The following is a 12,823-nucleotide window of genomic DNA, read 5'->3' on the forward strand; positions in this document are numbered from 1 at the left end:
CTAGAAGCTAAAAACTACTCAAGTTTCCACCCTTCGGTGCCTACTCTTCCTCACCTGTAGTAGGAACAGTGCTGTTCATGGAACGCAACCTCATTACTCCTGGGGAATTCTGTGCAACTACACACTTGCAGAATCTTTTTCTTAGTAGAAAACACGTTTTGGAGTGCTGCAGTTATGCCTTTTGCCCTCCAGGGGTCACTGTGGCTGTGCCACTCTCCAGCAGGAGCAGCCCTACCTGCCGCTAAGGAAGAGGCTGCATTCCTCACAGTACCTTGCCCGTGGGGCCAGGTCAAGAGGCACAGTGTATGGGGGGACTGGGAGGCACAGAGGCAGCAGGGAGGTCCACAGACTGGGATCAGGACTTGTGGGGGGACATGCTGGAGCAGAGGCGGAATGGGGATGAAGGGCAAGGAGATGGGAAGGAGGGTGGAGGGACACATGGGGGGAGGAAAGGTGGCTGAGTGGGAGTGCAGGGATGTGAGGACACATGCCCGAGAGGTACTAGGGTGTTCAGCCAGGGTCTGCATGAGGGAGGCTCCCTAACAATTCTCTCATACACACCAGGCAAAACCAAACCAAAATCTGTTCCATACTTTGCCCACCACACTCCAATCCATACCCAAACTCCTTCCAAGCAATTACTTCTCTCTCCCTCAGCTCCTGTTATCCCCGAACTTCCCTCCGCCCTGCACCAAAAGCTATTGCACAGCTTCTGAGGGATGTGGAAAGTACGTTTCTGTTTTGTAGTTTAACTGAATTCTTACTCAAAGTTCTGTATTGATATGCCCAGTAAGGAATCTATTGATCAAAAAACATTTCCTGAATCTTTTTGTGGTCTGTACTGTTACAGACATGCTTGCTGACAGGTACTTTGAATCAAATTATCAAAATAATTTAAATTGACATGGTGATAGTGTGATTTTGACAAATAAAACATGCAGAACTTTAAAATATCGTGAGCAGAATTTTTAGTTCTTTGGTGCAGAATTCCCTCGGGAGTACCATGTGCATCACAAAACCAAACACGTGCTGTTTGCCTGTGGGGCTGCTGCCTCCGCTGTACTGAAAAGCCACATTCCCCAGAACACAGAAAAGTCTTGGCCGTTCATAAAGCACAGGTGGCATAAAAGGGATGTGAAAAACTAAGCATGTCAGGTATAGGCAGAATGTTACTGCTCAGGGAGGGACAGCCAGCTAATACCTGTCGGTAAGGAGCAACCAATCAGATGCTTTGCAACCAGGCATGTGGAGACCATCAGCTCTGACATACACCTCTTTCCCTTAGAGTGAGCCAGCTACTCAACTTTCTTCACAGTAGGCATCTCCAGGGCCTTTCAGGGCAAATCCCAAAGGAAAACCATCAGCACTTATGTCGGATCCGCAGATACGAACAGGGATTTTCTCGCCCCGGACGATGGGAGCGGCGGACGCCCGGTCCCACTGCCCCCGTCCTCCGGGGCGAGAAAAGCTGCTCTGCCTCTCCCTGGTCTGCTGGGGGGGGGGGGGACGCAGCTAGTGCGCCCCCCCCCCAGCAGACTAGGGAGACATGGAGCAAAGCCTCGGGCCTGTGGTAGAGCAGGTGGGGCGCTGCCGGCTGGTCCCGCAGCCCCGGTCCTTGGCGCTACTGGACCAACCCAGCAGCACCCCAGCTGCTCTGCCCCAGGCGTCCCCAAGTCAGCCGCTGCTGAAACTGACCAGAGGCTGACTACAGAAAGCCCCTGCACCGGGCTTCCTGGAATCAGTCGCTGATCAGTTTCAGCAGCATCTGACTTGGGGATGCCTGGGGTTCTTAAGTTGAATCTGTATGTAAGTTGGAACTGGCGTCCAGATTCAGCCGCTGTTGAAACTGATCAGTTTCAGCAGTGGCTGAATCTGGACGCCAGTTCCGACTTACATACAGATTCAACTTAAGAACAAACCTACAGTCCCTATCTTGTACGTAACCCGGGGACTGCCTGTATGCTATTTCCATCCTACGGGCAAAGGCAGGCTCCCCCTGCTGCACCTAGAACCTTAGCTTAGATCGGTATAATTAATGTTGTGCCCTTCCTACAAGCCTTCCTCCCAAAAAAAACCATGCCTTGCTGCTCCAGTCTGCAATACACATGAATTGAGGACAAGTTCTCAAGGCCACAGATGGGTGACTGGGGAGAACCAACTTCTGCACAGGAGAGGAATCCAGTAGGGGAGTTCCTGAGACTGACTGCTTTAGTTCTCAGGCAGAAGCACAGGACCCCATTCCAACACCACCACAGGAACCGGTCTGCGCTGCGGGGGAAGAGTGCAAGGAATGAGATTCTGAGTGTGAACAGAGGGGTCCCGTACTCCTCAGATAGGAGGGCTCCGGGCTAAGCAGGCTTTGCAAAGAGGTACCAAAGAGCTGTCTAGAGAGAAGTTTAGCATCAGACCTATAGAAAGGCACAGAACAAACCTTTTTTACATAGAGAAAAAAGACCCCAACACCCTATAGCATCCAAAGGAAGAACACACACAAAAAAGACTTTTTGCAGACTCAGTCTGCAGAGAAGCCAGAAGTCCAACAGAGCAGACAGGTCCTTACTTTATGGTGACAGGTTTGAAGGGAACCAACCTAGAGTTTCAACTCATCTCCACTCAAAATGTTAGCATCACACATGCACAGACTAAGAGTTTCCTGGGTGGGGGGTGTTCTAAAAATCATCCAATATTTACATAAAAGCTTTTGTTTTAAAGCATGAGAATATAAAACTCGGAGGAATGCTACAAGTAGTACTTTCAAGCATGTTATTCTCACAGGTAGAACTTTAAATGCAGTTTTGTCAGTATATAAATAATCCAGCTTATTTATAGGAGGGATTCAATTCACTGAGAGCTGGTTTTGCGTGCCAAAGGGTGTAGTGGGGGAGCAGGACGTGCTTTGAGGTTATTTTTGTTTTTATTTTTTTTAAACTGCCTAAATATAGGGATTCAAACATCCTGGAAAGATAAAAAATAGTGATAAACCCCAGATCCCATATTAAAGTGCGAGGAGCCACAGGGGGGTCTTTGTAGGGATTTCTCCCTTTGGTACCATAGAAACTCGTTAAAAACTGCCCTATGTTACTGAGGGTAGGGGAGGCCACACACCGAGAGGAGATGCGGAGACAACAGAGGTTTCAGAGGTGATTCATGTGCACAGCAGCTTGTGTGTGAGGAGGAAGAAGGAAGGTGACATGCGCGCACACAGCCTGGAAGGGTCAAGGATGGGACCTGATGTGTGCACAGCACATGCAAATGGAGGCAAGGGAGGATGGCAGGTACTGCAGTTCAGGTGCTGAATTAGCACTTAGCATGTGATGTAGCACTAGTTAAACAGGTGCACACTTCTCTGGGGAGGCCCCAAATCCACGTAGGGATCCTGGAGGACAGTCCAAGATGGAGCCTTGAGAACGTACTATCTTTCTGCTAATGCGCCGCGTTCCTCGTGCTCCCCTTCATTGTTCACTTAGCCCCTTTCCTGCTTATTTGGTGGATTTAAGCAGCAGGTGTTGGTAATTCAGGTAACATCCACCACCCTCCATGAGAAAGCCAAAGTGTCACCTAGCTGCTACCAGCTGGAGATACAAGGAGGGCCTGGAAGGTGACATCTCTCCCATCATACCAGCTACAGTGTTTTCAAGGAAACAAAATCAGAACCTTGAGGAAACACATCAGGAATGTGCTGTGCCCATCCTGTTTAGCAGGGATACTTGCACCGAGCCTTACCCACAAAGCCGGAATGTCCTCAACATTTACAGCGGCTTCAGTAGCCGCCCAATTAAGGGTTGCTACAACGGTCTGTACTGCAGTCCCTGCCATGGACAAGCATGTTGAGTACTGCCTGTGCCTTCAGAGCCCCGTGACACACTGCAGACATGCGCTTCCCTCGCAATCTCACTGCACAACATGTGCTGGACTGAAAAACCTTTCCACCGACAAAGGGAAAAAAATGTTCTAGCCCCCCCCACCTGCCGCCCACACAGAGTTTAACAAAAAAGTGTTTCAGTAACAATTGTGTTTCAAAGGAATCAAAATCCCGCTTAGCTCTGACAGTAAACATCTACCATGTTTCCAAACCTCTCTTCCTGTAAGTGCTAATGCCAAATTCTACGGGGTGAGAGATATGTAGTGATTTGTCAAGGAAAAGGCCAGGCGGTGCCAAATCAACAGCAGCCCGGACCTGAACTCTCCTAAAGAACCTGCTGCACAGTAGTTCTGCTTTCAAGGAAAAGGGGCCATTGTTCTGTGCCACGTGTATCATCTCGACGGAAACCAGTGGATGGTCGGAACATGTCAGTTTTCCAGTGGTTCCTTTGTTCGGAAGGGAGAGTCCGTTCACTTCCCACCCTGGTCATCAGAGAAAGTTACATTCTAGCTTTGTCCAGACACAAAGCTGTACTTGTTTTAGAGATACTGGATCCAGACCTGTGGCGATGCATCTTTCAACATAGCTACACTGATCTGCTAGCAGGGAGATTGCTCTGAGTTATGGTCCCCGTGAACAGTAAATTATTATTATTATTTTTTTTTTAGTGTTGAATGAGCCTCAACTACATCCTGCGGCCTCTGCCGGGGTTTTCTGCAGCTCTGTGCTCTGGCAGGCTCTCTCCCTGGTACAAGCTGAGGGTGTTCCGAAGAGTCAAAGGGCATTTTCTGTAGAAGCAGCCAAGTGGACAGAAGCAACAGATCTCAGAGCCCCAGACTGAACTTGGCAGTGTCGTCATAAATGTAGGCTAGCTTGGACCAGGACCAATTAACATGAACAAGATTCAGTTCTCAGACGTGCCCCCCCCCCCCCAGCCCCTACAAAAGAACGGTCCAGTATCCTCTTCCACCCAGCCCCAGGCACCTGTCTGGAACACTCAGTTTGCACCTGGTGCCCCAACGTGTTCCTGCATTCTCAGACCGCAACACAGTTGACGCTTGCACCAGGGTGGCAGAGAGAGGGGGACAGCAGAACGCTGGTTTCCTTTCCAATCTCTATGCCGTGTGAGAGAAGACTAGACCTCCTTCCTCCCACCACACCAGTTCACAGTGTGTGCTGCTCCGCTTGAAGCTGGGGTGGGAGAAGAGGCTGGAGGGGAGACTGCGGGGACGGAGGAGGAGTCTGTGGCGGGGACGGCTGAGTCATCGCAGGTGTGCTGGATAAGAAAGGTGTGTTGGCAGGAACGGCTGACGGAGAACTGGGTGTAGCGCTGAGGGGTTCGCTAATTGGCCGATTGTAGAAAAAGAAGAAGCACTGCTGAATGAAGAGTTCAATGATTGTCTGATAGGTGCGAGTTGCAGTCAGAGCGTCCATAGTGCTGAAGTCAGGTCTCATCAAGGTGGGCCAAAAGCAGATAGAGAGGTTCTCACTCGTCATTAGATTCACTCTGTTGTTGTGACTGACTCTGCAACAGAGAACAGAAAGAGGCCATGAGCACAGTCTGTTCACAAAACTGCTCACTTATTTACAACATGAAAGGATCAGGGAATAATCAGTTGGCAACCAACCCATCCCCTTTACAGCACTGTCTAAATTCTGGTGGATTAGGAAACCATTCTCAATTCCCTCCTCCCCTCCCCCCCGCACCCCTTAGCTATGGTCATGTGCCTTCTTGGAGAGCCCATCCCCTCTCCGCCCATGGGGAGTGCAGAATGGATGAAAGCAGACTCCCTGCTGACTTCTAAATGCTGTAGCACCGACGTGACTGTGCACATCCACAAGCAAATGACATCCTGGGCAGAAACTGATGGGGAGTTGAAGAAATGTGGGTCTAATGCAGGTTTTCCCCACAGAGTTCTGCTAGTTCTCATGTAGCAACATTTATGGAACTTAATTAGCCCCCTGATAAATGACATGCCTGCTTAATTGGGAAAACTGCCAGGGAACAAATTTACTCCAGGCTGCTTCCCTACTTTATTACAGCTGCTAAATAAGTCAACATTAGCTTAATATTATTTCAGTGCTTTGTACACAGCTTATGTTAAGAAGCTGCTCATGGGATAAAGGTGACCATCTATGTATCCAACTGCCGTCCGCAGTCATAAAAAAGGTATAGATCTAGTACACACTTGTTCAAATGAGAGATGACATATTTGAAGACCTCATAGTTCTCCTTGGGAAATTTCTTCAGCACCTCTTTGAGCGCATGTAGCTTCTGCTCTCTGTCATTAATTTCTGTCAAAAGAAAAAAAAGCGATGAGAACCAGGAATTTCTGAGGAAGTAAAATGCTCATGAGCCTTTGACGAGCTGATTAAACACTACTCACAGGCCTCCAGCAGCAAAGAGAACCTGCTCAAGCATATGGATGTGAATCCCACTGGGTCTTCTCTAAAGAGAAGCCAAGCATCTCAGAGAATCTGCTCAGACAAGTGTCATCCAAAAATTTACCATCAGCAACTAACCCTACAGCCACACGCATTTAACTGTTGTGCCACACACGGGGTAGGACAGATTCACCCTTTAAATGCAAATATCACTGCACACGGAGAAGTATCCTACTTGGTTGCGATGACCTCCAGGGAGCAGATTCATAGCTCAATTAATAAGACTTCCCTACTTGATATACTGCCGTATTGCCGCTGGGGAATACAGTTACCTCGTCTGTACCTTACCTTTCTGTCCAGTGCATGGCCTAGAAAAGCAGTCAAACAGAGCTGTGTATATACCTTCAGGTAATCTGAGAGTTTGTCTGTCTGTCGAAGAACTCCTCCTAAACGGTGAGAGCTAGGACCACCAAATTAGGCATACAGCTTCCTCTTATCATCACTTAAAGTGACATGAGGGTTTGATTCTGCTGGGAAACTGGGACTGCTTCTCGTCAAACCACACAGAAAAGAGACAATCGCCAGGCAGGTGAACGGGGCTCTTTCCCCCGCACTGTTCCAGTCCCAACCCTCGCCACATTCACAGGGGGACGTTGCTAGCAGTTCCCCTTTGTCAGGGGCCACACTGACTAAAGCCCTTTTTGTTAAAACATAGCCAATGATGAGAGTTTACAGAGGTGGAAAAAACCCCACTTGATGGAATTCCCATTTAAAAATATTTAAATACATTTTCTTAAAAGGAAAACGTACATGCTGTAACTGAGTTAAGGAGCCAAGCAGCTCCAGGTAAGCGTGCTAGGACACTATAAGAGACAAGCGCTGGTCATACCCAGCATCCCAACACTGGCCAAACAGGGATGAAAGCGTGAGATCAGGCTGGCCTTTCTGGAATCCTTGTTACAAACATGCACATCTTCTCCTGCACAGCAGGCCACAGTGATAGGGACAGCAAGAACAGTTCCCGAGTGGCTAATTTAGACATGGCAGGGAGGCTGAAAGCCGGAATGAGCTGGGACCAAATGGGCAGCCAAGAATAGTGAGTGGGCTGCGTGAATGGTCCTCCTTCACCTTAGTGGGCAGCAGCAGCCCACAGGGGTTCCACCTGAGACCCCACCACCCCCTCCCCATTTACCCCCCAGTTCTCTACGCACCAGAGCCCCGCACTTACTTGCACCTCTCCCTCCATCCAGCACTTTCGGAGCACATGAATCACGATTTTTGCACTCTATCCCTGCTTCTCCCACTGCCTTCCAGAGCTGGAAGGCCACAAATAAAGTGATGTGTGCTTCAAAAGTGCTGGGAGGCATGAGGGAGACATAGGAAGCGCAGGGCTTCGGTGCCCCAGTGCGCGAGAGATGGGGGGACAGACAGGAGGTCTGCAGATGGCGCGTCAGTGGGCTGCAGGTTGCCCCCATTGACCTGGACACTGACAATACAGGCAATGACCACCATCTTTTGAAGGTATCAATATGGCTTTATAAACTACTTCAGTTGGGTAAAATTATAAAGCAGCACCGGGTCTACATTCTTCTCTACCCTGCTCCTGAGCATCATGACTCCAGCACCTTCGCTGTCCAGCCAGGACAGGGTGGAAATGAGCACCTCCCCCATATTCTACCAGCCATAATGCACATCAAGCTCTCCAGAATAAGGGAATGGCTCGAACCTCCCTCCCCTGATACACCCCTTGCTGTGATGTAACACCATCAAGAGGAAGAGAGGATTTGCACGAAGATGATCCAACTTTATCCCACTCCAGGTACAACCTCCTCCTCTACAATCAACCTGAGGTTTCTGATACAAGCAGTCACCCATTGCTGCTCCAAATCATCGGTCTATTCCACCTGTCTCAGAAGACGCTGCTCTGGTGCGGAAGGGCAGAGGCACCTATCAAGTAGTCAGATGATGTGATCCAACTCTTCGGAAGCTGGTTAGTTCCCTGGTGGATAGCTTACCTGGGAACTGGCTGGCTTTAAGGGAGAGCTAGGGGCACCAGTATATGTAGCATGCCCTGTGGCAAGGAGACATGCAGGACTCTAGACATGAGCAAGTCATGCTCCTCATTGCCAGTAACCGTCCCTGATCTCTAGCATGAAATTCCAACCCAGCTAACCTTTGTGGGACTGAGAGCCACTGCTGAGAAGACAGGCTGATTGAAAACCATAGCTGGCAAATGGAAAGAACTGGTCCTTCAGAGGGCTTAGAAAATTGAAGCAAAGGTTTGCAAACTGAAAGAAGAACGTCTACACCGTTTGCATCAATTAAACTAAATTAAACTAAATTGCTTTAGAATCACATCTGTAACGCTACTCTGCATATGCACAAGCTCTTGGTGATTGGAGGATTCTCTCCAAACCAATTGGCCTTCACTAAAAGACCCAGAAAGAATTAAATGGAACGAAAATACAAACTTACTATTCTGGATTGTCAGCTGACAATGGTTTTCCCCGGGCTCCCTCATCAAGCCAGCCTAGTACCTAAACGTTTATCATATTTCACACAGACAAGTGTTTAATAGTTTTCCTCAAAAGCAGACAACAGTCTGCTTTTAAATATCCAAGAAAAGTAACTTTTGGATGTACCTGGCACCTTCCTTGAAGCCAATGAGGCAAGTCAAACACTGTTCTGGTTACATAATTACCATTCCAACCACGGCTGGCTGTGTACTGAGATTCTGGGACAAAAGAATCCTACTGCTTTTAAAAATTATTCCACAGCACGAGATAACAAAAGTTCCCTTTTCCTAACAAAGACAGACAAACCCTTAATAATAGCAGGTGCTTGGATATGGATATATTAATTCAAATAGAGAAATAGGAACAAGAGAACTGAGTTAATGTCACTGAGAATCTGTGCTATTCATTTAAATTCTCAACCTTAATATTTTACTTGTGTTTTTCCCTCAACTGAATTGTACAGAAAAAATGCTGCTTGCAATTTTGTCTTGGGTAAGTGTGCAAGTTAAAATTCACAGGGCCATGTCTCTACCACACTTAAGCAATAAGGAGGACACTTAAGGGAAACAAAATCCCCCCCCCCCCCCCCCCGATGCTCTTGCTATTATATGCTGCCTTCACAGCAGTATCAGCTGGGATGATGTGCATGTTTTAGCAAGGGTGCTGCACTAGAATTACTTGACTTTTCTTGCCAAGATTTCTCAAGTCAGAAAAAAGGAAACAAAAGATGCTGTGTCAGCAATCCCCTGCCCCTCCATGGAATTTTCAGCATGCCTTCATCTTCTCCACCTCTAGATGGTGCCAAACCTAACAAATGGTCTGGTAGCACTTTCTAGACTAACAAAACATGTAGATGGTATCATGAGCTTTCGTTCTAAAGATAAGTGCAAGGAGAGATCCATTGTCCAGCGGACTCTATGGCTTTCCTAGCTTAACTAATACGCATTATTCCAAAGGCCTCTCTAAAGCCACTGGTCATGTTAAAAGCCTCTCTCAACTTTATCTAACATATGCGGGAGAGGGAGAGGGGAAGTGTACTGAAGGAGATTACTCCTGGGGGGAGGGGAGGGGAGAGAGATGATGTCCATTTAATCCTTTCCTCAGGACGATGTTCACTGCTAACAATAGATGCCTTCAAACCACTGGAGATGGAGTTCTCTTTCATGACATTAACCCCGTCACGGAAACTTTCATAGAATCCAAGGGCTGGAAGAGACCTCAGGAGTCACTGAGAACAGCCCTTTGCCCAAAGCAGGACCAATCCCAACTAAACCATTTCAGCCAGGGCTTTGTCAAGCCAGGGCTTAAAAACTTCTAGGGATGGAGATTCCACCCCCTGCCTAGAGAACCCATCCCAGTGCTTCCCCACCTTCCTAGGGAAATCGTTTTTCCAACCTAGACCTCCCCCCCTCACTGTAACTTGAGACCACTGCTCCTTGTTCTGTCACTACTGAGAACCGCCTCTTCTCCATCCTACTCCAGCACTCTCATCATTTCTATTGCCCTCCGCTGGACCCTCTCCAATGCATCCACATCCTTTCTGTAGTGGGGGGCCTAGAACTGGACGCAATACTCCTGATGTGGCCTCACCAGTGCCGAATAAAGGGGAATAGTCACTTCACTAGATCTGCTGGCAATGCTCCTCCTAATGCACCTCAATATGACGTTAGCATTCTTGGCTACAAGGCCACACTGTTGACTCATCTCCAGGTTCTCATCCACTGTAATCCCCAGGCCCTTTTCTGCCTAACAGCTGCTTAGCCAGTCAGTCCCCAGCCTGTAGCAGTGCTTGGGACTGTGCACTTGACCTTGTTGAACCTCATTAAATTTCTTTTGGCCCAGTCCTCTACATTTGTTTAGGTCATGCTGGACCGTAACCCTGCCCTCCAACATACTTACCTCTCCCTCTAGCTTACTGCCATCTGCAGATCTGCTGAGGGTGCAATTCATCCTCTCAACCAGGTCATTATTAAAACCCTTAACCGACTCTTGGGGCACCCCACTTGAAACCGACCACCAGCCAGACATCGAGCCGTTGACCTTTCAGCCCACTGGACTGTCCTCTGGTGTCTGGAAACCCAAGTAGTTCAGCATTGAAACATTCACGATGGCTTGCCTGCTATCGTGGAGATCATGTGTTGAACAAGCAGCCAGACAAAGCTTTGCCTGGCCTAAAAGGTAGCAGCTGCCTTTTTGGCAGGCGAAAGCCAATGGGTTAAAGCCGCCACCTCCAAGCAGCTAGGAAAAAGATACAAAACAAGGAAGGAAAAACATGTGCAGGAGCTGAGCTCCATGCAGTTCAGCGAGCCAAGAGAGTAAGGATTCTCTCCATCAAGATCCAGGGAACTGGCTGCAATTTTGGATTTATACCTGCTCAACACTGGCTTCAGGACCCATTACAGGCCACAAAGAAAGTTCCCATATGTGCCCAAGTCCTGCATGTGTGTCTAACAATCTATGTCCGAAAGAACAGGATGTTCTGGGCAGAGGATAGAAGGGTCTGATCAGGAAAGCACCACAACAACTCTTAATTCAGCTCTTGCTCTAAGCTCTACAAGCGGAGACCGTTATTACTGTTGTCATGATGACAACACACAATACGGACTAAGTCAATTAAAGCTAGGAAATTTGCAATTAAAGCTGACACGCTAGCGGCACAACGTGCCCTGCCACAAAGTTGATGTATTTCAGACAGGGGAAAGTCATTTCCTATCATGCCAGATGGACAGAAGAATTTAGATTCTTTATTATACTGTGAAACAATGGTGTCACCCATTGCCTTGTGCATACTCACTGTGGGCCTCCACCAGCTCAATCTGCATATTGTATGGTACCAGGGGATCGGGCAATTCGGAGAAGAAGCTTTTCATGGCACCAGCCACAGTGTTCACTGTGAAGTCCTTCTCTGCCAGATCTAGATTGTGATCTACAATGGAAGCATTTAGCAGTTAAATCTCACCAACACAAGACATGCAGCTGCTGCAGCGAAGCAAATGGTACGCATGAGACCCTGAGAGAGAGAGAGGAGACAGAAATCTCTCTGCAGGATACAAATGAGAGAGAAAGTGCAGAATGTAGAGGGCTGTGTGTCTTGCACAGAACGCAGTGTAATACCCCCTGCTCTTACATCAAACTCTCTCAATCCTGTAAGATTCTGACTAATAGCTAAACAGAAGCTCCAAAGGGGCAATTAATATGGCAGGTCAAGAAAAAGGATAAGGGCATCCTGACTACTTTTCTGCTCATTTATCTACCTTCTTACAGAGCCCTCCCACAAAGCAGCCACTGAAGAAACTCAGATGTGACATCACTGCAGTTCATGTCTGTAAGCACTTTCAAAATGTTACAAATGATGTGAAATTGTAGAATAAGTATTTTGCGTTATCATGTCACCCCACAGCAAACATCACCGTCGAGCTCGTTTGAATGAGGGATGTGAACGGGTGACTGGTTACCTGGTAAGCATCACCCTTGGCAGGCTGGAGTCGGCAGCCTTGTGGGGGGGAGGGTTGCAGAGTGGAAAGAGTAGGAGGAGGGGGCCCCCCTCCACCGCCAAGTCTTCCCTCCCACGAGGCTGCCAACTCAGACGGCAGCCCAGGGCATGGTCTGAAGCAGCCAGGATGGAGCAGCCCCTGCCTGCCGCAGCTGCTCCAGCCCAGTGGGCTGGAACGCCCCCGTTTAATCAATTAACCCGTTAAACTTAACACTTAGGCGGCTAACAAATTAAACAGGATTTTACGCCCCTAGTTTGAATCCCTGACTAGAGCAACGCTGATTCAGTTTTAAGTCACTGTATCACGTTTCAAGTCCCAAACTTGTTTTTAAGACAATGTTCCCAGTCAGGAAATAAATAAGAACCCAATGGCCAACAAGGACTCTGGGGAAACAAAAACATTAGGACTTACAAAAACACTGGAAATTTAAACACTCAGACACAGTAGGAATTAGGGATGGTAGATAGTGTGTGACTGAATAGTTATGTAATTATATCAACTTTTAGCAGTTATATGACTATTCAATTGTCCCTGGAAGTGGGGCCAGAAGCCAGTGCCCTCCTGAC

At 48.1% G+C, this 12,823-nt stretch overlaps 1 protein-coding gene across 2 annotated transcripts in view; it reads right to left on the minus strand.

Moving 5' to 3' along the window:
* Positions 1–3,017: 3,017 nt before the first annotated feature.
* ARHGAP35 (Rho GTPase activating protein 35) overlaps positions 3,018–12,823 on the minus strand; it is a 124,144-nt gene continuing 114,338 nt past the window's right edge. For both annotated transcript variants that reach the window (XM_075915358.1, XM_075915359.1), the window contains 3 exons: positions 11,558–11,689; positions 6,052–6,157; positions 3,018–5,387 (listed from right to left, as the gene is read on the minus strand). In XM_075915358.1, the coding sequence (XP_075771473.1) occupies positions 5,027–5,387; positions 6,052–6,157; positions 11,558–11,689 (599 nt within the window). In that variant the 3' untranslated portion in view covers positions 3,018–5,026. The remainder of the gene's footprint in view (positions 5,388–6,051; positions 6,158–11,557; positions 11,690–12,823) is intronic.

This window comes from Pelodiscus sinensis, unplaced genomic scaffold (assembly GCF_049634645.1).
Source record: "Pelodiscus sinensis isolate JC-2024 unplaced genomic scaffold, ASM4963464v1 ctg34, whole genome shotgun sequence".
In the NCBI taxonomy this organism is placed as follows: domain Eukaryota; kingdom Metazoa; phylum Chordata; order Testudines; family Trionychidae; genus Pelodiscus; species Pelodiscus sinensis.